Consider the following 22,538-nt stretch of genomic DNA (forward strand, 5'->3'; position numbering starts at 1 on the left):
ACCTGAGCCGAAGGCAGTCGCTTAACCAACTGAGCCACTCAGGTGCCCCTAGTGAATGCCTTCTGATGAGTCATGTTTCAAGGTGCGGCCCGGGTCCTACTGCCTTTCCTCCTCTGGCCAAAGAGCCACCCTCTTCACTCCACTATGGGTCCTTGGGAACTTGCAGAGCCAGATGACTCATACTTGACAGCAGTTTTAGCCAGATGACCTAGTATCATTATAATTAGTTGCCCTCTGAGCCCCAGGAAAGGCTGGCGTGAGGTGACGGCCGGTGACCCCTTCGGAGCCCACTGTGGCTGGCTCTCCCTGTCCTGCAGAGGGGAGTTGGGCCCCTGTTGCTAGTGCCAGGCCTGCAGACAGGAGTCCCCCAGCCCACGCGCTTCCCATGGCCCCATTCCCATCCCCCAGCCCCCAGGTTCATTGTCACCCTGAAAATATCATGGATGCAACACTGGGAAGCTGGAAAGAGGAGAGACAGGCCCAAAGAACCATCCCTGCCCTGAAGAACAAGGAGATAGAATGGGAGGCTGCTCTGGGGTGTCTTTGAGTTTAAGAGTTTCAAGCCGCCTGTATCTCTGAGAGCCAGTCACCTTCGCACCCCCTCTGGCTGCCGCCCTGAACCCCTGTCCTGGACCCTCACTCTTTACACTGGAGGAAGCAGAGACTGCAGGAGAAAGGGAATTGTCTGAGGACAGAGAATGTGCACACGGCTCCCGGCCATTCTCCCATCCCCAGGCCAGTGTGGTCCCCGCTGGGGAGCGTCCTGTCCCGAGCTTCTGAACCGTGACTCCAGAATTCCAAGGTCAGCAGAGGTGGGGACCAGGGCTTCTCCCCCTCCACCTCGAACCGGAGAAACCCTGCTCGGTGGAGCCTAGAGATCTGCCTTTCATCCTTGGAATGACACATGCTGACATATTCAGATTCTTCTTCCCTTTTCCCGAGGAGGAAACTGAGACCCAGAGAGGCAGAGGAACATGTCCAGGATGACACAATATGTGTCAGGATCTAGGCACAAACCACTCTTATAAGTCTCATTTCTACACCCTTCACCTTTGCCCTCTGGGTTCTTGTAATTGCATAACAAACGTTTGCTGAGCTAGTTCATGGCGTCTCTCGAGTTCTAGGCATTTGAAAATGAATTTAAAAATTCTTGGATTTTGGAGAACTCACAGCTTATGGGAGAGGCAGACATTAGAGGTGATTTCTTATAGCTCAAAGCTGTACGCAGAGTGCTGGGTGTCCCAGGGGGGCCCAGGGAGCTCCGTGAAAGTCAGGGCAGTGAAGTCCACCCTTGCACACTTGGCTGGGAAGACCAGCGGCCGGGAGAGATGATCCAGACTGAGGGCTGGATTCACTGGGCTCTTGGTTCGGGGCTTCGCACGTAATCCTTTCCATTGTAAATATTGACTGGACTTTTGAAAATCAAACGGGCAAATCTTGATTTGAGGCTTGGTTTCAGGGCTCAGTCGTGCCCACTCCTTTCCTACCGCAGGACCTCTGCCCTGAGTTCCCTGTGACCAAAATGTCCTTCCCGCCTCCCTTCACTTGGGCACTGCCACTCAGGCCCCCCCCTAAGGGCCTCCCTCGGAGAGCACGCTCCTGGCCCGCTGACCTGAGCACCTGGCCTGTCCTGCCGAAGCTCTGCACACCTGGGGGTCAGACTTGAGTGTGTTTGGGAGACTAAGCAAGCCCACGGGGAGGAGGACAGGGCGGGGCCCTCCACATGGGGCCTGGCCCACAGCAAGGCACCGCAGGGAGGCCTGGGGGCTGTCTGCCACCCATTTCTCCAGACGCCATTGAAAACCTCTCCCCTCCGTCCCACCTGATCCTATCCTCACTGGGGGCTTCTCTGCTAGGCTAGAGACAGAGACCCAGGATGGCCGGGAGAATCATGCCTGCAGCTACTTCCACTGTCCATGGGTGACATGGCTTGGTAAGGCCTTGCTGGCCAGGATCCAGGAACTCTAGGAGGTCGGCAGTGCTGTTCACCTGGGGGATCAGTTTCCCTGCCCCTGCTTGCTTTTCCTCAGAAATACAATGCGACACAACAAAACCCCAAACCCCCTCATCAATAAACCAGCCGGATGTGCGCACACACACACACACACACACACACACCCCTCTTTCTGACTCTGTGGAGAGAATTTTCCTCGTCATTCTGTGATATTAGAAGGCTCAGAGCTTCATAAGCACCCATGAACTGTCTCTGATCAGTCCCCAGGCCCTCAGGATATATATATTCTTGGCAGAGGAAATTAAAAAAAAGCCCTTTCCTCCAGGAAGCCTTCCATGCCTTCCCCCCCGCTGTGTTGAGGGGGCTCCCTCCCCATCAGATCATGAACTGTAAAGGCCTCACTGTTGTCTGTGTGCCTGAAACATGGCCCAGAGCCCAAGGCAGGTGTGTGTAAGTGTTGCCTAGTGCAATGGTCACATGGGGAATTGTTGACTACAAGGGGCTTTGGTGTCACTTGATACTCAGGACCTCCATCCTGGAACCTATCCTCTTCGCTCGGATTAAATTTGAGTGTCAACAAAAGAACACGGGACCTGAGACAGCCAGCAGTGTGTTCCTTCTGTGTGGCCTTGGACAAGCTACCTAACCTTTCTGGGCCTCGACATCCCCATCTGTGATATGGCCACGATAATATCCCCCTCTGGGAGCTATGGGGAAGCGGGGAGCCCATGTATGCGGAAGCACTAGTAGGGCCGACACATGGCAGGCCCTCAAAAACATGACTTCTCCCTTGCATTTCTTTGTTGGGGGCCCTCCCGAACCCCCATAGGGCTCAGCATGGGGCTTGTGGGGTTGGGCCCTCTGAGCTGGGCTGGGCTGGGCTCTCATCTGGCAGGTACCCCTCTCCACATGGTCACCATCTGTTCTGGGGTCTCCAGGTTAAAGCTCCCCAGAAGGAAGGCTCCTTTCCAGTACTTGCTGGGAGCCCCAGAACACACAGTTCCTTAAGGGAAACCAGTTAGGGGAGCTGGGGCAGTGAGGGATGGGTTCTGGGAGGTCAGTTTAGCTCAGACCTTGATATTGGCGCCATCTGCTGGTGGGAAGCCTCCTAGGCCTCAGTCCAGGGGAGAGGGTAGAGGGAGTGCCTGGGGGGCCTGAGAACTCCTGAGTCTGACGTGAGCCCCTTGAATCCTGGCTGCCTTGCCCTGCGTTGACACCACAAGGGATGTGACTGTGGATTCTTCCTGATGATGAATTCTCTGTGTGTGTGTGCACGCGGGGAAGCAGAGGGGGTGCCATGCGCTTTCTGCCCTCAAGAGTGGACAGTTTAGCTGGGGAAATGTGTCGACTCTTCCATGCATTCTATGGACAGATGCTTAGTGAACACCTACCACGTGCCTGGCTTTGTGCAAAGCTTGAAGGAAGCAAGGCTGCATGAGACACAACATCTCTGCTCACCAGCTTACCACCCATGGGGCCAACAGACACGAACATGGTAATTGTAATTCAGTGTGATCAATGCTATAATGATGGTATCACACATTCCTGCACACCCCACTCCATTCACTGGGTCACTCAACACACCTCCAGTCGGCTCTCCCTGAGTGCCAAGTGTTATACTATGTGCTGGGCTGACAGTGGGGGATACCAAAGGGAAACAAAGTTGACCTGCCTGTGGGAGCACACAGGAAGGTTGGCCATGTCTGCTGGGACTGGAGAGGGCTTCTCCGGGAGGTGGTGTGGGGAGAATAACAGGTGTGTGAAGATGAGCAGGAATAGAGCAGAAGGAACGGCACCAAAGCAGATACAGAGGCCATGAGCAGTGCGCATGTGCTTGTGTCCGGGTCATGGGGAGAACCGTGGGGAGTTGGTGCGGGGTGCAGACAAGAGGTCCGAGGAGACAGAGGCTGGAGCAGATCGCAGTGAGGTCATTGGCAACTAGACCAAGGAGGGACCCGAATGCCTGGCTAAAGTTTCAGGCTTTTGGCTGGAGTCTGCTGCCTTCATTCATTGAAGGATTTTAGCAGAATGATCAGGACAGATTTGTGTTTTGGAAACATCGCACTGTGTCAAGTCTAGTCTTTGCAATGTACTGTCCATGTGACTCCGGGAGTTCACTTTCTGAGCCTTGGTTTTCTCTGCTGTGAATTGCCATTCCTACTACTAGATACCCGCACTCACCAGGGTTCTGGGAACAAGCACCAAATGAGACCATGGCTATGGCTTCTGACGTACCTACAGTCCATTCCATTGCAGACCATAGCTCCGGTGACCGCTAGGGGCCAGTCTTGAGCTAGATTTCAGATGAGCTCCATTTCACAGATCAGCAAAGTGACTTGTTCATGGTCAACATGTAGTAAGTGACAGAATTTGGACTTAAATCTGCTGGGTTCATGCTTTTCCTACTACTGTACATTAAGGAGAATTTTCTAATGGAAGGAATCAGTTGTGAGGTTGTGAGTTCACCATCAGTGGAGGTGATCAAGAAGCAGCTAGACAATCATCCGGGCTGGGGGCTGTAGAGGACTGTCAGGCTTCACAAAGCCTGTCACACAGTGGGTGTCAATAGCATCTGTCAGTAGAATGAAGGAGTCAATGTACATTTCCCCCCGACGCTGTCCTCTTTCAAGGGCAGAAACCATGTGCCGTCCATTTCCCTGTGTGTGTGCGCACACAGGCCCTTACATCATAGCTAATATCTACAGGTGTTCGTTAGATATGGAGAACTTTTAAAAAAATTATTTATTTCTGAGAGTGAGCAAGTGGGGGGAGGGGCAGAGGGAGAGAGAGAAAAATCTCAAGCAGTCTCCATGCTCAGCACAGAGCCCGATCTCATGACGCTGAGGTCATGACCTGGGCCGAAGTCAAGAGTCGGACACTTGGGGCCCCTGGGTGGATCAGTCGGTTAAGTGTCTGCCTTTGGCTCAGGTCATGGTCCCAGAGTCCTAGGGTCGAGCCCCGTGTCGGGCTCCCTTCTTGGGGAGCCTGCTTCTCCCTCTCCCTCTGCAGCTCCTCCTGCTTGTGCTTGCTCTCTGTCTCTCTCTCTCCGTCATATAAATAAATAAAATCTTAAAAAAAAAAAAGAGTCGGACGCTTAACCAACTGTATATGGGAGAGCTTTTGATGCCCTGGGTCCTACAGTTCCCCCAACAAATCACGAAGCAGGCCTACTAATTTTCCCAGAGCAGAGGCAACAGGCTCAGAGAGGCTGAGTGACAGCACGAGGGCACACAGCTAGTCATGGTTGGGGGGCGGGGCAGCTGGGATGGAACAAAGGCTGCCTTGTCCGAAGATCTTGAACCCCTAACTCTTCTGCCATCTGTGGTCACCCTCCCAGAAGAGACTGCGCTCCTGTGGTCCCCTCACAGCTGGCCAAGGCAAGTATCCAGAGGCTGAGAGCTCCAGGAGAGGCTGTGGGGACCCTTGTGTGAAATGTCTGTCCCTGCAGGATCGCATTTCCCGACAAGTGGAGACCTCGGTCGTTCATGTCACTGCCACAGCTGAGGCCAAGTGGCCCAGCACCCTGTTTCAAAGTCCTGCTCCCTCTAGAAACTCCAGCCCAAGCTACAGCCCTGGGGTTGATCGGGTTGGGGAGGACCTGCTGCCGAGCAGAGAGTCGGGAGGGGCTTACGGCCAGCCTTGTTCGGAAGGGTCCTTGAGTATTCCAGCTGGGAGGCATCTTAGAACTCCTCTCTGACCAACCTGCCCAATGGAAGAAGAATGTGAAGCCCATGGTTTCCTCTCTGAGGAATATTTACTGAACATCAGCAACAGGGCAGGCCTCATGCGGGATGGGGTTGGAGCAGCAGGCCCAGAAGATTCACTGTCCTCACAGAGCTCCCTCTCACTGTGTCCCCTTTCCAGGCTCCTAATTCCAAGAATTTAGATTTCCACGCCAGGAGCTCCTACAGCTGATACTGGCCCCGGGCAGGCGAATTGGGTAAGGAAAGCCATGAAATGTGCTAGATACAGTGCATTCAGTTAATGAATCCCCTTACCAATCCTTGGGGGAGTAACTACCCCACTCCCACTTAACCAGTGGGGAAACTGAGACTCAGGGAGTCTAGGCAGCCGCCCAGATGCCCAGGCAGCGATTGGCAGAAGGACTGAGCCTGCAGGGTCTGACTCCACGTTCTGTGCTTGAAGCCTCTGGTTTCCCTTTGAATCACCCGTCGCCCCCCCCGCCCCACTCAAAGCCACCCCCCGGCGGTGCACGGTGCTGATGACAACTTTTGCCGGGGCCCCTCCGCAGGCAGGGGACGCTCGCTGACATCAGCTTCTAGTAAGATGGCCTGTCCATGAAACACCAGGCAGCAGCTGAGGTGTGGGGGAGGTGATGGTGTCTTCCTAGGGGGCCCAGTTAGTCCTGGAGCCTCCAGTCCAGTGAGCCCCCTGCACCTGTGTCCGTCCAAGTGCAGCCTCCCATGTCCCCAAGGGGCCGAGCCAGCTCACCCGTGGGTGTCTCCCTGAGGTTCCTCTCGGGAGCACCAGCTCCCTGAGATGCCAGACAAGGCTGTGTCTCTCTGTCTGTCTCACACACATGTTTTCTCTTTCACACACACACACACACACACAGGCTGTCAGCCACTTTGAATGTCCAGGTTAGCATGGCATGGCCACCTGCCCTTTGCCATGAGGCATGAACCATTGTCATAAAGACATGGGCTCTCTTTTTCCATCCATAACATGAACGGGGGAAGTGCCTCAGCTGGGGAATGGAGGTAAGACATTCCCCAGGCCTTCTCTTCACTGGCTTCCTTGGGAAGTCGGCCAAATCCCAGGACACGGCCCCCTCGCTCTTCCCGTGACCAGGGATGAGCCCTCCACCCTGTAGCACTGTCCTTGCCGTGGGGGGCTCAGGGTGCAGTGGTTGAATGGATGGGCAAAGTGCCGGAACCAGTGAGCTTGGGCCGCTCCGCCATGTTGGGCCCTTGTCTACATGGACAATGAGCATAGGACTTTTGGGATGCTGTTTTTAAACGAACACCTTATTCTATTTTTCAGCCCATTCCAAGCAATAGGTCCTTGGGCAAAACCCACAGAGCACAGAGAGTAATTCTGGCCCAAGAGGAAGGTTTGGAGGAAGTTCTGTGTAGCCCAGAGCAATAGACTAGGGGGCCATTGTATCTGCCCAGGATCTCCAGAATGGGACTTTCCTTCTGGGGCCGAGTCTCTTCCTGGAACCCCAGGATACTTGCTTGGCTGGGCCCTTGGGACACCCTGGGGCTCTTACCAGGCTCCCACTGTATTTTTTGGTTTTGGAACCTCTCCCTGCATTCCTCAGCACAGACAGGAGCCGGTCCCACGCCCTGCCTCCTTCCCCAGACAGCTCAGATGCTGTCCTTTTACCCACGCTGAGCTATCCGAGCCAGGGTGGCTGTGCCCATTCTGCAGATGGGGAAACTGATCTTTGCAAACTCACTACCATATGGGGCCTACATCAGGTTTTCTGACAGCAAAAGCCAAGAGGGGAAAAAAACAATCTTTGATTTGCTTCCCCACGTGGTGCCCAGTGCTCACTTGGTCACAGCCTACTCCTAGCCAGTTCCACCTGCTCAGCCTCACCAGGGGCGCCCCCCCCCCCCCCCGCCCCGCCACTTCTCCTGACAACCAGGGCGGCCATTACAAGTAGAATCACTTCCCACGGTAGTTCCCAAACCTCGCTGCGTGTCAGACCCACCTGGAGGCTTTAACAAACACTGATGCATGGCCACTGTCCCCAGATACCCTGACTTAAATGCTCTGGGGAGGGGCGTGGGCACTGGGACGTTTCCAGGTGGTTCTGAGTGCAGCGGAGGTGAGAACAGTGCGGCCTGCAGCATACACACTCCTGACCCCCACGGAATATTCGGCTTCGGTTCCTCTAGGCCAGGCAGAGAATCTGTATTCTGGCCTGCACCTCTGGTGATTCTCATGGGAATGGGAACCCTGCCTTTGAGTGCACGGCAGGGGAGGGAAAGGTGTGGAGGCTCCAGGCTGCCTTCCTCTTTGTATGATCACTATCTTCCTCTTGGGACACAGAACTTCTGTATGATCACACTCCCGTGCGTGACCTGCAGACGCCCTACAGGTCATGAGGTGGAGCCCTTGTGCGTGGGGTTAGTGCCCGTCTGAAGGAGACCCCAGAGAGCCCCCTCGCCCCTTCCTCCGCGTGAGGACACAGTGACAAGGCACCAGCTATGACCAGCTATGACCTCATCAGAGCATGACCACGCGGGCACTTTGATCTCGGTCTTCAAGCCTCCGGAACTGTGAGAAATACATCTCTGTTGTTCATAAGCCCCCCGGTCTGTGGTGTTTTGTCACAGCTACTTGAATGGATTAAGACAGTGTCAGACCCTCGCCCCTCTGGACAAGGAGGGCGATCGTGAGGCAGGGTAAAAGAAATGAGTTGATCCCTGCAATGGAACTTACTGGACAAATGGAAGCAAATGAAAATGGGGGGAAAAAATTAAAGCCCCTGTAGGAAATGCTGCAAATGTAGTTTGGAGAGGCTGTTTAACGATGAGCAGTAACTATGGATTTTATGGTGTTTTCCAGCGTCTGAAGATGGACCTGGGGGCGAGTGACTCTACAGTTTGACTTGCATTATCAGTTTCCCAAGAACGCATGGCAGCAGGCAAGGGAAAGGAGAGTCGGAAGCCGGCCGGGGCGGGGTGGGGGCACCCAGGGGACTTGAATGTTCTGCTTGATGACAGAGATGGACCCCATCCTCTTCTGAGTCGGGGACAGGCGCCCTTGCGGGAGAGGAAAGGGCACAGCATCAAGACTACCCCCCGGGGTGGTGAGGATTGCGATTGGGCTGAGCCCAAGCTGCCAAGGACCCCAGGAGAGGAGATGGGAACCTCCTGTGGGGGGTCATAGGGGAAGGGCTGTCTTTCCCGCCTCCTCGGTGCTCGGCACCGTGCCTGGCTCACCCGGGGCAGGTGTTCAGTGACTGGAGGGGATGGTCCTGGAGCCTGGCTTGCTCGCCTTTGGGAGGCAGCACCTAGACGCTCCACAGGGGGGCAGCCTTAAGACAGAAATGGTCTGAGCAGACCCTCAACTGTGTTCTGGGGGCTTCAGGAAAGGGCTGCCCTGCCTGGAAGCAGTTTCTGTTCACCCCTTTACTGAAAAGAGGGCCCCGGGGGCAGTGGAAGAATGTAACCCCCTCTGGCCTGGGCCCAGAGCTGTGGGACCCCCCACAGCCCACCTGCCTTCTCTACCACTTTGTTCTCACATCTGATACAAGGGACAGGGGCAGTCACAGTATAAGCAGGTGGACCCCTATTTCCTGAGCTCCTCGTAGGAGAGCACCCCTAGGGATTTGTACCCATGTTCCTGGTGGAGGCTGGCTTCAGGTGGGCCCTGTCTCAGAAAGGTCTTAACTCCCCACCCCTAAAGTCACCAGATCCTTCCTTGCCTAGCCCTGGCTCCCAGGGCAGGAACTGAAGGCCCCACAGCTGACTCAGTTTTGGCCAGGCTGCAGGTCACGGGGTGTGGAAGAGTTTTGGGGATTTTTCTGCTAATTGGTTTTATAAACATGCAGTCTTGTGAGCTTCTGGCTGGGATGGGGGACTCGACTTTATAGGACAGGGCTGAAGGCTCAGGAAGCCAGACTTCTTTCCAAATAACGAGCCCTTGTGTGACCGTTTGTTCGTTCATTCATTCATTCATTCATTCATTCATTCATTCATTCATCAAGCATATGAAGCATCTCCTAAGTTCCCAGTACAAGGCCTCAGGGAGCACCCCGCCTTCTTAGGAGACAGGACTATAAAAGGAGTAACTGCATCTAGAACAAGGATTGGAAATTGCAGCCCATCAACCACATCTGGCCCATTGCATTTTGTAAGGGGGAAGAAAGGATTTCCCATTTTCAAAAAGTTGTGAAAAACACAACAAAAACAAAGAAGAATGTTCCACGGAGACCTTCTAGCCCACAAAGCCAGGACTATGGACCATTTGACCTTTTATAAGCAGTGTTTGCTGTTCATTCTTTGTTCAAGACAGGCGTGAATATTCACCAAAATCAGGAGAGTCGAACAACCTCTCGTACCTTTCACCAGCTTTAGCGATTATCAGTGCTGTGTTGATTTTGCTTCATCTATTACCCGCCTACTCGCATCCGCTCCTTCCCTGAGGATTTCAAAGCAAAATGTAACCCCCATACGGTGACCACACCAATAAAATCAGCTACAATGTTGTGATTTTCTCTAGTTAATAACCGGTCCTTAGTCCTTATTCAAATTTCACGGATTGTCTCCAAAACTTTTTTTTTTTTTAATTGGACGGTTTCTCTGAATCAGGATCAATGCAAGGCCTACGTGGGTTCTGCATTTTGCCTTTTGTGCCTCCTTTATTCGTTTTCATTCTGCATAAATCATATAACCCTTGTGACAACCCTAAGAGGCATGCGACTTTTGCAATCATCCTCCCCAATGTACAGATGGGTAAACTGAGCCCCAGAAAGGTCAGATAATTTGCCCAAGGCCGCTCACAAATGGCAGAGGTAGGATTTGAACCCAATTTGCCCAAGGCCGCTCACAAATGGCAGAGGTAGGATTTGAACCCAATGGCCACACCGCACAGCGTCTCAGCAGAGTCTAAATAAGGGATTTGAGAGCAAGATAAGAAGGCAAGGAGCAGGGGTCTGGGAGCAGGGAGTGTTTCTCGGAGGAGGCACCACGTGCGCTGTGTCCTGAAGGAGGAGTGAGGATTGACCAGAAGGGCAGTGAGAGCGCTGAAGCCGAGGACCAGCAGGAACAAGGGTACGCAGGTGGCAGAGATGCAACATGGCACAGAAATGGCCAGTGGTCAAGGTTAGGGCTTAGGGTTCTGGGACGTGGAGATGGTAGGCTGGGGCCGTGGTCAGAGGTCCATAAGGGCCACGCCTGGCATGTGTGCGTCCCCTGGGGGAGATAGGGGTCTTTCCTGACTCAGCCAGCACATTGTGCCAGGTGATGATCAAAACAACCCTGTGAAGTCAGCCCTCACGGTCTCAATTTGACAGATGGGGAAACTGAGGCCCACAGAATTTAACAGACACTGCAAGAAAATTACGCACTCTGCTCTTATGACTCTGGATCTCATACTCCTCCAGTGACCTCTAAGGGGCCCTTCTCTTGCCTAATTTCCAGTTCCTGCAATTCACCAAAAGGAACTGGGCGCCTTTCATGTCACAGGCCTGGAAGTGGCAGTGGCCATGGGGTGACCAGGGACAGGGCCAGCCCTGGAACAATAGCCAAGACAGACAAGGGTGGAAAAAACTGCCATCCGTTGAGGGTAGGCCTGTTCTTCATACAGGGGAGGAGGGAGCAGCTTCCTGATAGAGCCAGGAGAACTATCTTCAGCATCTAGGCCCATACCTAGAGTTGGGAGGCCCTGGACTCCAGCCCCCACGCTGAGATTTGTGGCCTTGGACCAGCCACTTGCACCCCTACAGGGCAGGCTGGGATGAGGCAATCCTCTGGCACCTTCTAGCACTCTTGGCTGGCTGAGCTCTGCCTCTGATAAAGGTGGTTCCTCCCTCCAGCGTCTGGAGCCCAACCTCAGCTCTCCCTTGCCCCCATCCCAGACTGGATCCGACTCAGGCTGGGAGGACAGACATAGGCAAGGGGCTGGCACACCAGGACACCCCCGGGAGCAGGTCCTGCCAGCCCTGCCTGGGGGATGAGGTGGTGGTTTTGAAGCTCCGATGGCCTGGGGGATCAGAGTAAAACTCTGCCTCAGTTTCCTCCTCTGTGGGTGGGGGTGATAACAGTTCCTGCCCCGCAGAGCTCTCCTGTGGACTAAGCGAGGTATGTGTGGCCCCAGCTCACAGTGAGGGTCCAATGGGGGGTGGTGCTTGCGGCTGTTAAAGAACAGAAGTTTGCCTGGGTCAGGACGCGTCTCTTTGGAGTACGGGGCCTGGAGCTGCTGTTAAAGAAGTCAGCCGGTGTGTGTGCGCATGCGCGTGAGTGTGTCTGTGTGTATGAGTGCACACTCGTGTATGCCTGTGTCTCTCTGTGTGTCCGTGTGTGTGCATGCACACTCGTGTATGCCTATGCCTGTGTGTGCGTGCATGCCTCTCTGTGTGTCCGTGTGTGGGCATGCACACTCGTGTATGCCTGTGTATCTGTGTGTGCTTGTATCTCTGTGTGTGTATGTGTGTGCACGTATCTCTGTGTGTGTGTGCATGTATGCCTCTGTGTGTGTGCGCGTGTGCATGTGTGTGAGTGTGTCTCTGCATGCACTCATGTATGCCTGTGTCTCTCTGTGTGTACATGTGTGCGTGTATGCTCGTGTATGCTTATGTCTCTGTGTGTGTATGTGTGCAGGTGAGTGTGTCTCTGTGTGTGCACACTCATGTATGCCTATGTCTGTGTGTGTGCATGCACACTCGCGTATGCCTGTGAATGTGTGTGTGTGCATGCCTCTCTGTGTGTATGTGTGCACGTGCACACTTGTGTATGCCTGTGTCTGTGTGTGTGTGTGTGCGTGCATGCCTCTCTGTGTGTGTAGGTATGTGTGCGTGCACACTCGTGTATGGCTGTGTCTCTCAGTGTGTGCGTCTGTGTGCACACTCATGTATGCCTGTGTATCTGTGTGTGCTTGTATGCCTCTGTGTGTGCATGTGTGTGAGTGTGTCTCTGCATGCACTCGTGTATGCCTGTGTCTCTCTGTGTGTGTACATGTGTGTGAGTGTACACTCGTGTATGCTTATGTCTCTGTGTGTATGTGTGCATGTGAATGTATCTCTGTGTGTGCACACTCATGTATGCCTATGTCTGTGTGTGTGTGTGTGTGTGTGTGCATGCACACACATGGAGGAGGCAGGATTAAAGGGTAGCAGCAACAAGGACAGATGGGCGGCCATAACCCCCAATCCGTGCGGCCCCCGCCCGCCAGGTTTGCTGTTCCAGAACTCTCAACAGGGCCTTGAAGACAACCCCTGCTAACGCCAGAGCACCTTGATATCCGCACCCCGTTTGTGGCTCCCCGACCTCCTCCTCCATGTGTGCTCAGCACCTAGCTTTCCTTCTCTTGCCAGGTCACAGGGGATCTGTGAGCTGGGCTTTTAAAGTCCATTTTCCAGATGAAAGGCTAAGGCCCCGCTGGGAAGGGGCAGAGCTGGCGCTCTGGGCTGTGTGCTGCCGCCTGCCCTCACCCAGCATGCTCCCGGCACAGGCAGCCCGGGGCTCTTGTCTGCATTTCAGCTGGAGAAGCCGGGGCTCAGAGACTAAAGCAGAGCCTGACTAGGACCGCACCTTTGGACTCCTGGTTCTGGGCTCAGCAAGTCAGTTCATAGGTTCCTGCTCATTGTTCAGCCCTCTTGGCAATCAGGCCCAGGCCTTGTCAGATTCCCTGGCCCCTTCCCTAGCACAAAGCCTCTACTAAAAAGGCCAGTGTCATGGCTTCCTCCTTGTTCCCTCTATACCCATCCTGCCCAGCCTTTCTGGTTTTGTTCATTCATTCATTCATTCATTCATTCGTTCAAGCAACAAGTATGCGTTGGGCGCCTATAATGTGCATCCACAGTGACATCTACTGGAAAGTGTCAGGTCCAGAAGGGGAAAAGCATGAGCAAGGCCAGGGGTAGGGCACAACATGTGCCAAGGCCAGGGGGTGTGTCCTTGCAGGAGGTAGGAGTTTGAAGGAGGATGGCTCATGCATGGGGTGAGGCCAGCAGAGAGCTCCTGCAAAGTGACATGTTCCCTTCTACCTAGGCAAGAACAAGGACTCATGGGTGCCCACCGGCTGCTCCACCTGGGTGGAAGCCAAGGGAAACTTCCTGGAGCGTAGCAGTTCCAACAACATCAATTTCATCGACAGAGAAGAGGGGGGAAGACATTTCAAGCAGAAGGAACAGCAGGGGCCTATGCACAAGAGAGAGGACACTTGAGTATTTGGGACAATGGCCCTTGAAATAGGAAAGAAAGTGAACGAAGGCAATCCCAAAGGATGAAAGGGGAAGACAGGCTTGGCCAGACTCAGAGTGGAGAGTATGGGGGTACTCAGGGTGCACCCAACTGCTCGAGCCTCTGTGTTCGACCCAGCTCGTCCCCTGGCACAGTGACATCCAGGAGTAGATCCCTGTGTCACAGGACACTGAGACTCAAAAAGGTTAAGTGAGGTGCTCAAGATGCTCCCCTTTCTAAATTCAAACTCCATGGTTTACTCCTGATCATCCCGTTTGCAGAGTTCACTCTCTTCCCTCCAATCTCCGTGTGTGGACTTGAGCCTCTAGGTTGGAGGAAACCTAGGGAGGGGCCGGAAGGAGGACCCAGCTGAAGGTCTCGGTGCTCTCACTGGCACCTGGGAGGAGTAGGGAGCTGTAGACAAGAGTGGATGATGGCCCCAGGGGAAGATGGAGCCATCCTCCCTGAGATGGGGAGGCTGTTGGGGATTGTAGTCCTCCAAGGGCCCTGTTACCCACCGGGGTGCTTCCCAAACTTGCAAGGCCTCAAGGTTCATCTGTGGTGGGAAGTGTTAAAACTCCGGAGTCCTGGATCCCTACCCAGCCTGACTCAGTAGGTCTGGGGGAGCCTGGGATTGCTCTTTGTAGGTAGAACTTGAGGATCCTCAAGACCAGGCCTGACTGGGGAACCCCTGAGATGGCGAGGCCCCTTGGAGATTAAGCTGGGGGTGTGCTTTCCAGCTTTATGAGACCAGCGATACACTCTGAGGGTTGAAAGATGAGATGTAGGCAAAGAGGAGATCATCTTTGGACACCTTAAGGGGAGGATGCATGTCATCCCAGAGCATGGGACACCCCTTTTGGTGCCAAGGTCAGCGACGCACATCCTAGAGCAATAGCATGAGAATCACAGCCCATGAGCCCTGCTGCTGGTGAGATAGTGGGCTGCCCAGGGAATGAGTGAATGGACCCTAGGACTCTGGTGGCTCCAGCTGGAAGCAAGCTTAGGGGTCAAGTCCAACCTCCTTATTTTTAAAACCATATATCAAACACTGAGAAGGCAAGCATCCAGGCCAGTCCACCATCTGCCCCAAGGACAGGGTGATATGTCCTTGCTGTCTCACAATATTGTTCCAACCTTCACCCCCAGACCCATCCTGCCCTGGGCAGGCTTATAGGACACGCCCCTTCTCTCACCTCCAAGACTCAATGCAGGCTTCCAGGAAGGGCAAGGCTGGACCCCTCCCTTCCTCTTCTTTGGGCCCCAGACTCTCATTTCCTTTCACCCCTCCCACCCACCCCTAGCAGGGCTTAGCAGAGCCACAGTTGATGTCCCAAGCCTAGACTTGCCTCCAGACTGAGGGCCTTGGTGTGGGTGGGCACAGAGGGTACCACATCCCCTGGAGTGTCCATTATTCATGTTTTGAGAGGCACAGTTCTTTCTCCTCTGATTCTGTTTCCCTTCCCCCCTCCACCCTCCCCCACTTCATAGAGAAGAGCAGGAGGACAGGCAGATGAGCAGAATGTCCAGGCTGGAGGAGAGACAGGAGTGATTTCCGAATTCAAGCGTGTGTTAAGGATCACCAAGGGAGCACCGGGTGTTGTACGAAAACAATGAAGCGTGGATCACCACATCAAAAACTAATGATGTGTGGTGACTAACATAACATAATAAAATAAAATAAAATAATCACTGAGGTGCCAGTTAATGTGGACTTACCTGGGGGCTGTCCCCAGGAGTTCAGGCTCAGAACCCCGGAATTGGTATTTTTCTCCTGAAGCCCTCTGAGCTTCCTTTTGGATTCCTTAACATGCTCCTCTCTGCTAGGGTGAAAAATCTCTCTCCAACACATGAGCCATTCTTGTCTGCAGCCAGTGCTTCCAGCCAAGCCGGGATGCCCCCATCCCTGCTATTGGAGTGAAGTGAATCATGTCCCACCTCCCCTTGGGTGTGCTGGGGATTCATGTGCTCTATCTCTGTTTCATTCCTTAATCTTCTCAATAACCCAAGGAAGTGAGTACTGATATTACGTCTTTTCACAGGTGAAGAAACTGGCTTAGTCGAGGAGCCGGGATTAGAATCCTCAATATCTTTCCCTCCCCACCTGCTAAAATCCACCTACGTACGCTTGCGTTTTCCCAAGCCAACACTTTCTAGTAAAACACAATGTGAACCATCTATGGAATTTTATATTTTCTAGCAGCCACACTGAAAACCAATGAGAACCAATAAGAAACCAGGGAAGATGTTCTATTTGTTTAACCCAATATATTAAAAATATTCTTGTTTGAACATGGAGTCAATAGAAAAATTACAGTGAGCCTGTGATGTTCTTGTACTCATATTGAATTCTTGAAATCTGGTGCGTGTTCTACATCTCACATGGGATGAGCTACATTTCTGGCGCTCGGTGGCCTCATGTGGTGAGTGGCCACATTGGACTGTGCTGGGATAAGGATGTTGCTGTCTGCTTCATAGGTGTGGCTTTCAAGTGAGCTGATACATATAGAGAGCACTTAAGCAGTGTTTTCCTTCATTATCATCAGTGTTACTGAGACCTGGGGAGCTCCAGAGGTGTCGAATGGATGTATGATATGCCGAAACCTCACCCTTAGACGTTCGCAGTGTTCTATGGTTCTTGCTCAAAACTTCCTTCCTTACTTTGCTTCCCCGGCTGTGGCTGGCAAGCCTCCCAGCGCCTCCTGGGGCCCCAGCTTGGACCATTGCTGTCTTACTTCCCTTGCTCCCATATGGAACCCACAGTGTGTGTAGCGGCCCCTCCCTGCTGCCCAGAGAGATGACCAAGGTTCCTGGGAGGAATCCCAGGCACAAATCCTTGTACAAAGCCAAAGGCAGCCTCCTGGCATTTGGCTGCTTTGTTGGCATGGGGTAGGGGCCTTTTCTAAATGTTGGGGGAGGTGAGTCCGCTGACGGGCCAGAGGTACCGCCCCGCCCATGGTCAGGGTCTGGTTCTCCAAGGAGCACTGCTCCCATGCCCATTCCAGAGGGTGAGGCTTTGCCAAGCGCCGTGCCAGGTGGAAAATGCCTGTCCGTGCCGCACTCACACCAGCATCCTGGACAAACGGCGAGTGGGAGGGGCCGCAGCTGTGAGCAGAGCCTCTAAGTTGCCGGAAGAGGCTCCAAGCAGGGGCCTGGGGTGGGGTTTGAAATGCTGGCTCGGGTCCAAAGCTATGGACAGGACACGTAAAGAAGGCGTATCATCTGTTCTCAACGTTTTTAAAAGGGATATGCCGCGTCCTGGGCCACACTGCTCTGCGGTCTGTCCTAGGAGCGGAGAAAGAGCTTGCATTCCATACCCTCCACGTGCATCCGTATGCATTCACACACACCATGGCGATTTGCACACTCAGACGAGCTGCGATGTCAGATACCCGTGCGCGCACACACCTGTGTCCATCCCCACGTACATTTGCCCGGGAGGAGGGGCGTGGGTCTCCCCTGCACACTGACTACCACGGACCTAATGTGTGCCCAGGAATTAATTTCCTGGCACATAATTTGTTTACTCAGTCACGGGCTTCTGAGAGGCTTCCCTGACACAGCCCTGTGGTCACTCCCCAGCAGCGGCAGGGAGCTGCGAAGGGCTGAGGCCATGAGCCCCGATGAACAAGAGAAGGCGGGGAGGCCCCGGGTAGTCAAGGGTCCTGCTGCCGCAGCCACAGCCAGGACCAGAGCTTATACCCAGCCTCTCTCTCCTGGATGACTCCACCCCTGCCGCCTCGCTTCCCCACGCGTGGGTGGCTGTCCTCCGTTTCTAGCCCGTACACCTTATAGGGGCAGAAACCGTGTGCCTCTCCTTTCTCGGCAAGTACCCGCACCAGGGAGCCAGCAGGGGGTACGGCAAAGCGCAGGACCAAGGTTCAAAATCAACTCTGCTGATTACCAGCTGTGTGGCCTTGGGCGAATTACTAAACCTCTCAGACCTTCAGTTTCGGCATCTACAAAGAGGGATCATCGCATCTGCTTCAGGGTATTGCTATGACAATTTCAGGAAGTGTTCAGTAAGTGCTAGTGAATGTCTGTTGCATGATCCGAGGAAGGTCTTGTCGGCATACATCTAGAGCCCTTGGCACAGGACGTGATAGCACCCACTAAACGCAGCCCCTTTCTCGTGGTGCGGGGTGGATACTCTCCACGAAGGAGGGAGAAAAGAACAAAGAGATGGAAAAACCAGCCGTATCTGTCGTCACCTTTACCATAGTTCACGTTCCCAAGTCGGCTTGGCTGAGTTTCTGAGCTCACCGCCCTGTCCTCCTCAATTTATCTCTTCCTGGTTGGCATCTTGCTCGTTCAATTACAGAACTTCTAGATAATTTTTCACTATCCCATAGGGCAAGTCTTCCTCAGAACGCTACTTCCTCAAAGTTTTTTCTTGGCAATTCTCACAAAACTTTTCTTCCATATGAACATCTATAATCATTTTTCCAGTAAAATCCCACTGGGCCCCTGAGGGAACCTGCATTCCTATTATATATTAGTGAGCAGAGGACGGCCATGTATGGAGTTTGGCCAGAAAGCAAAGACCTGGTCACCATCTGTCTCACAGCCCTCACTGGGGGCGTCAGGGTGCCCTGAGAGCTCCCTTTGTCCGGGAGCGCCTGGATCTGGACACCAGCGTGGGCTGGGTCGTGTTGGGTGCCCAGAAAAGGCCCTCGGGGTGGGGCGAGCTGCAGAGAAGAGAGGTGCCGAGCCTCCCCTCCACTTGCTGTCTAGGTCTGTCCGGACTCTTGGATCCCGTGCTGTATGGCCCCATAGCAGAGCCCGGGGATCTGGACCCCTCTCTTCCCCAGGACCTCCTGTTCTGGGAGGTAATGGGCTCCCATGTACTTGGCCCTGCCTGCAGCTTCTTTCCCTCTCCTCGCTCAGACTCCTGCTACCCTACACATCTCACCTCTCCCCCCATCCACCCCTTGTCCTCCCAGCCATAACAACCCCCAATAAAGGCTGCTTCGGCTCCTCGTGGTTGCTCCAGTCTGTTGGAAAGGCTCAGTTGCCCCTCAGCTAGGAAAGCTCTGGAAGAAAGAGCAGGATTTGGCAGGGGAAGATCTAAATTGGAGCCCTGGCCACTTACTCACTGTGAGACTCTGAACAAGTCCCTTGCTTGCCTTAAGCTTCCATTTCTTTCTTCTGTAAAATGAAGTTAGTATCTCCTTTTATAGCACGGCTTGGCACCCACTGTGGGCGGGCACCACGCAAGATTCAAAGGATTTCACAATGAATTACACAGATACACTCCTTGCCCACCTTAAACCTACTACGGCGCTTGGAGGAAGCTCCATCCCCCAGGTGCAGAGGCAACCGGGCTGTGGTGGGCCACCAGCTCTCAGCCTCAGATCTGGTTGAGTCAGAATCGGTGTCCTTGAGCCCGTGGGCGAGTCGCTATACCCCTGAGCCTCAGCTCCCTCATCCCCAAATGGGGCGCATTGATCCCCAAGGAAGCTATCATTGGGAGTGGGTAACGAAATCCTTCTTGCCGCCTTCCCTCTGTCTCTCGGCTTTACTACTGGCAGAAGGCACTGGCTGGGGCTGTGGGGTCTTGGATTCAGTTCTTCCCAGCTGCCCACCTCCTGCCTGCCCTGGGCCTGCCTCTATACCCACAGCCAGCAGGCTGCGTGCTTCTTGGAGGTGCAGACCCTTCCCCGTTCCCTTCGGAGTGCCCTGGGCTAGACAGAGGAGAGAGAGAACTCTCGGGATCCCCCGAAAGAGTAGGTGTCACGCGCAGGGCCCCAGGGTGCACGCTTCATAAGCTGCAGAGGGCTGTGCCAGCCCAAGGCACCAGCAGTTGGGGGTGGAAACCACCCCAAGCAATGTTTGCTCAAGAGAGGCACTTGTGTTGAAAGCTGGCATTTTCCTTTCCAGCTTCTCCGGGTGTTTTCCGACTCCTCTCTGTGTAGTATCCCCAGCGCTTGGAGACTCACGTTCCAAACCCAGGACGTTACAAGTCTCCTGCCAACGTCTTCGCTTAGCACTACGCGGGGATGAGTGACTGGCCCAAGGTCACACGGCCAGCCTGGGCAGAGCTGGGACTGGAGTCCAGGCCCCCGACTCCCTGCTCCAACAAGTGTCCCTTTCTGCTGAGTTTCAGGTGGGAAAGAAGGGCATGGACCACCTGTTTGCTTTGTCCGCCCCCGGGGGGCTGCCCCCTTCCCCTCCCCCGACTCCACCAGGATCAGCTGACCCTGCACAGTCCCGCCCCCCCCACCCCCCGGGCTTCGCCCTGGCCCCTACGTGGCTGCCAGCTTGCCCCCACACTTCCAGCCCCTCTCCATCTGTCCACCCGTGTAGCAGAACGGGCTGGAGAATGAGATGGGGGCCCCTCTGTAAGCCCCTGCAGGCGGGACTCACCGCGGCCGGGGCGCTTCCCGCGGCTACTGCCGTCACCGCTGCCAGTGTCCAGGGCAGGAGCCACCTCATGCCTGGAAGTCAGGGGCAAAGGCATCGACTGAGCCGCCCAGAGGATCCGGCCGCCTCTCGGGGGAGCTGGGCCGAGAGACTGGCCTGGCCCATCAGGAGCAGGAGATATGCCACTTCCCACAGCCCTGGGGGGGGGGGTTTATTAAAGCAAGATCTGACGTCAGAGTTAAGGACAAACCCTGCATTTTCCTCTGAAAAAACTTTTCCTGCCTCTCTCTCCTTTTTTTTTTTCCTTTCTTCTCTCTGTCCCCACCTCCAGCCCGAGCTTGGCCAGCCTCTCGGGCTCTGACAGCTCTTAAAGGGAAAGTTACAGGGCTATGATTTCACACTGGGGCAGTAAATTCGCACAGAGGGAGCTGGGGTCATCCTGCCGCGGTATTTGGCAAAGGTGGGGAGGGGGACATTGCAAGAGGGCGCAAGGTGGAGGCGGGATACCCTTCCCCCCGGGCGGGCGGGGGGCTTTGAACGTGCTCCCAGCGGAGAGAAGTGAACTCCCTCCCATTTCTTCAGACTGCTCCTACTTCTGGTTTTCATTTGCCACCATTCACTCTTCTTTCCCTGGCTGCAAGCAAAGGGGGGTGGCTTTGAGAGCAGCCATCTAGAAATGATAGGAATTTACAAATGACCTCAGCTCTGGGGCTCAGGTTCTCATCAGCCCTCCAGGACAAATTAAAGCCGTGGTGGTCAATTCACAGCCGTTCTTGTTTCCTATCATCAGCCCGAGAGGCCCTTCTGGTGCTGGCGCTGTCTCTCCACGTCTGGGCGCTTGTTATCACTGGTGGGCTTGGGTGCCTCGCCTGGTCCCTGCTGGACACCGCCACACAGGTGAGGGGTCTCCTCTGGGGCCCCGTCTACCCTTTTCCAGCCCCCTCATCCCCAATGGGGATCTCAGCAACTGCCTCTTGACTGGCCCCCAGCCTTCCCTCCCGACACCCATCGTCTGTGTCCTCTACGGCTTCCCAGAGCCATCAGAGTGAACCTTGGAAAATTGAACCAAGATCCCTCCTGGCTACAGCCTTCCCGAGCCTGCCCAGTGACTTATGCGGAATCCCCAGTTCTGGAGAGGCGTCCGAGACCTCCCTGCACACGTCTCTGTCCACTCTCCCTGGGCTACACTTGACCGTGCTGGCCGCCCTGTGTCTCCTCTCACACCCCAGCAAGGTCCCTTCCCTGTGCTTCCCATAGCAGTCACGCCCTCTCTTCTCTTTTCCCTGCAGCCTCTACAAGCGGATGTGGAGCGTGCATGGCTGCTCGGTGGTGGTGTAGGTTTGTGACCATAGATGTGACCCCTCAAGAGGGCTCCTAGAAAAGACTGAATCCTTTGGAAGGAGATTATTCTCTACTCATTCTCTTTTTACCTTGTGTGCAGAGTTGATGGCTGGAGCCGCAGCAGTCATGTCGGGTACGTGAGGCACAAGCTTGAGGATGAAAAGCCAACACGCTGAGGATAGTAGAGCAGAAAGAGGAAAAGAGCTTGGGGCTTTGGGATTTTATGCTGTTACTGAACCAAACCTGGAGCAGTTACCTCCAGACTTTCTGTTACATGAGCTAATTCAGTGACTTACTGAGTAAGCTGAAGTTAGATATTTTATTCCTGGTGCCAAAAGTCTCCTAACTTACCTGGGGCTTTACAAAAATCATGCATATCAAGTGCCCAAGGAGGGGGGGTATGTTACATGGAGATTGCTCCGTACATGTGAATCCTTGCTTCCTTCTTATAAACTTACTTGCTGTTCTTCAAAATAAGTCCCATGAAGCAAGCATGGTCAAAAGGTGTCATTAAAGGAGTCACGCAAGGTGTTAGGTGCTAATCCAGGTTCAGTGACCCTTTGATGAACACCAGGTACAGATCGGTTCCGTACTATGAGCTGTCTGATGACCATAAGGGAGGCAGAGTGGAATCTCAGAGTTGCTAGCTGATTTGAGGGCATACGCTAACTTAGTGGCAGGTCTGGGACTGGAACCCAAGAATCTGAACCCTGACTGACAAGGCAGAGTCAGGATCTGACACTTCCAAGTGAGTGAGCTTGACCTGCCAAAGGCTCTTGATATTCTCTGCTAGGAGCTAAGCAGAGCCCAGAGAATGCTGGGACTTTTGGAGAAATCTGATGGTGAGGAGCAATTGGAGCAGATATGCCAAAGCATGATACAGTGCTGATCACTTGCTCCTTCTGGGGAAGCCTCAGACAGCCCAGCTGGTCCCACTGGAAGCTGCCATCCTTCAGCACCCACGACACCTGGAAAGAGATGACTCAGTGACTCAGGCAGAG

The 22,538-nt window shown here is 54.2% G+C and overlaps 1 protein-coding gene across 1 annotated transcript in view; it reads right to left on the reverse strand.

Moving 5' to 3' along the window:
- CCN4 (cellular communication network factor 4) overlaps positions 1-20,293 on the reverse strand; it is a 33,594-nt gene extending 13,301 nt beyond the window's left edge. Inside the window, exon 1 of the mRNA XM_088022748.1 lies at positions 20,214-20,293. Coding sequence (XP_087878874.1) covers positions 20,214-20,293 — 80 coding nt within the window. The remainder of the gene's footprint in view (positions 1-20,213) is intronic.
- Between the last annotated feature and the right edge of the window lie 2,245 nt (positions 20,294-22,538).

The sequence above is a fragment of the Eumetopias jubatus genome, unplaced genomic scaffold, assembly GCF_037043125.1.
Source record: "Eumetopias jubatus isolate StellerSeaLion01/CBP00866 unplaced genomic scaffold, mEumJub1_p1.0 scaffold_4, whole genome shotgun sequence".
Classification (NCBI taxonomy): Eukaryota; Metazoa; Chordata; class Mammalia; order Carnivora; family Otariidae; genus Eumetopias; species Eumetopias jubatus.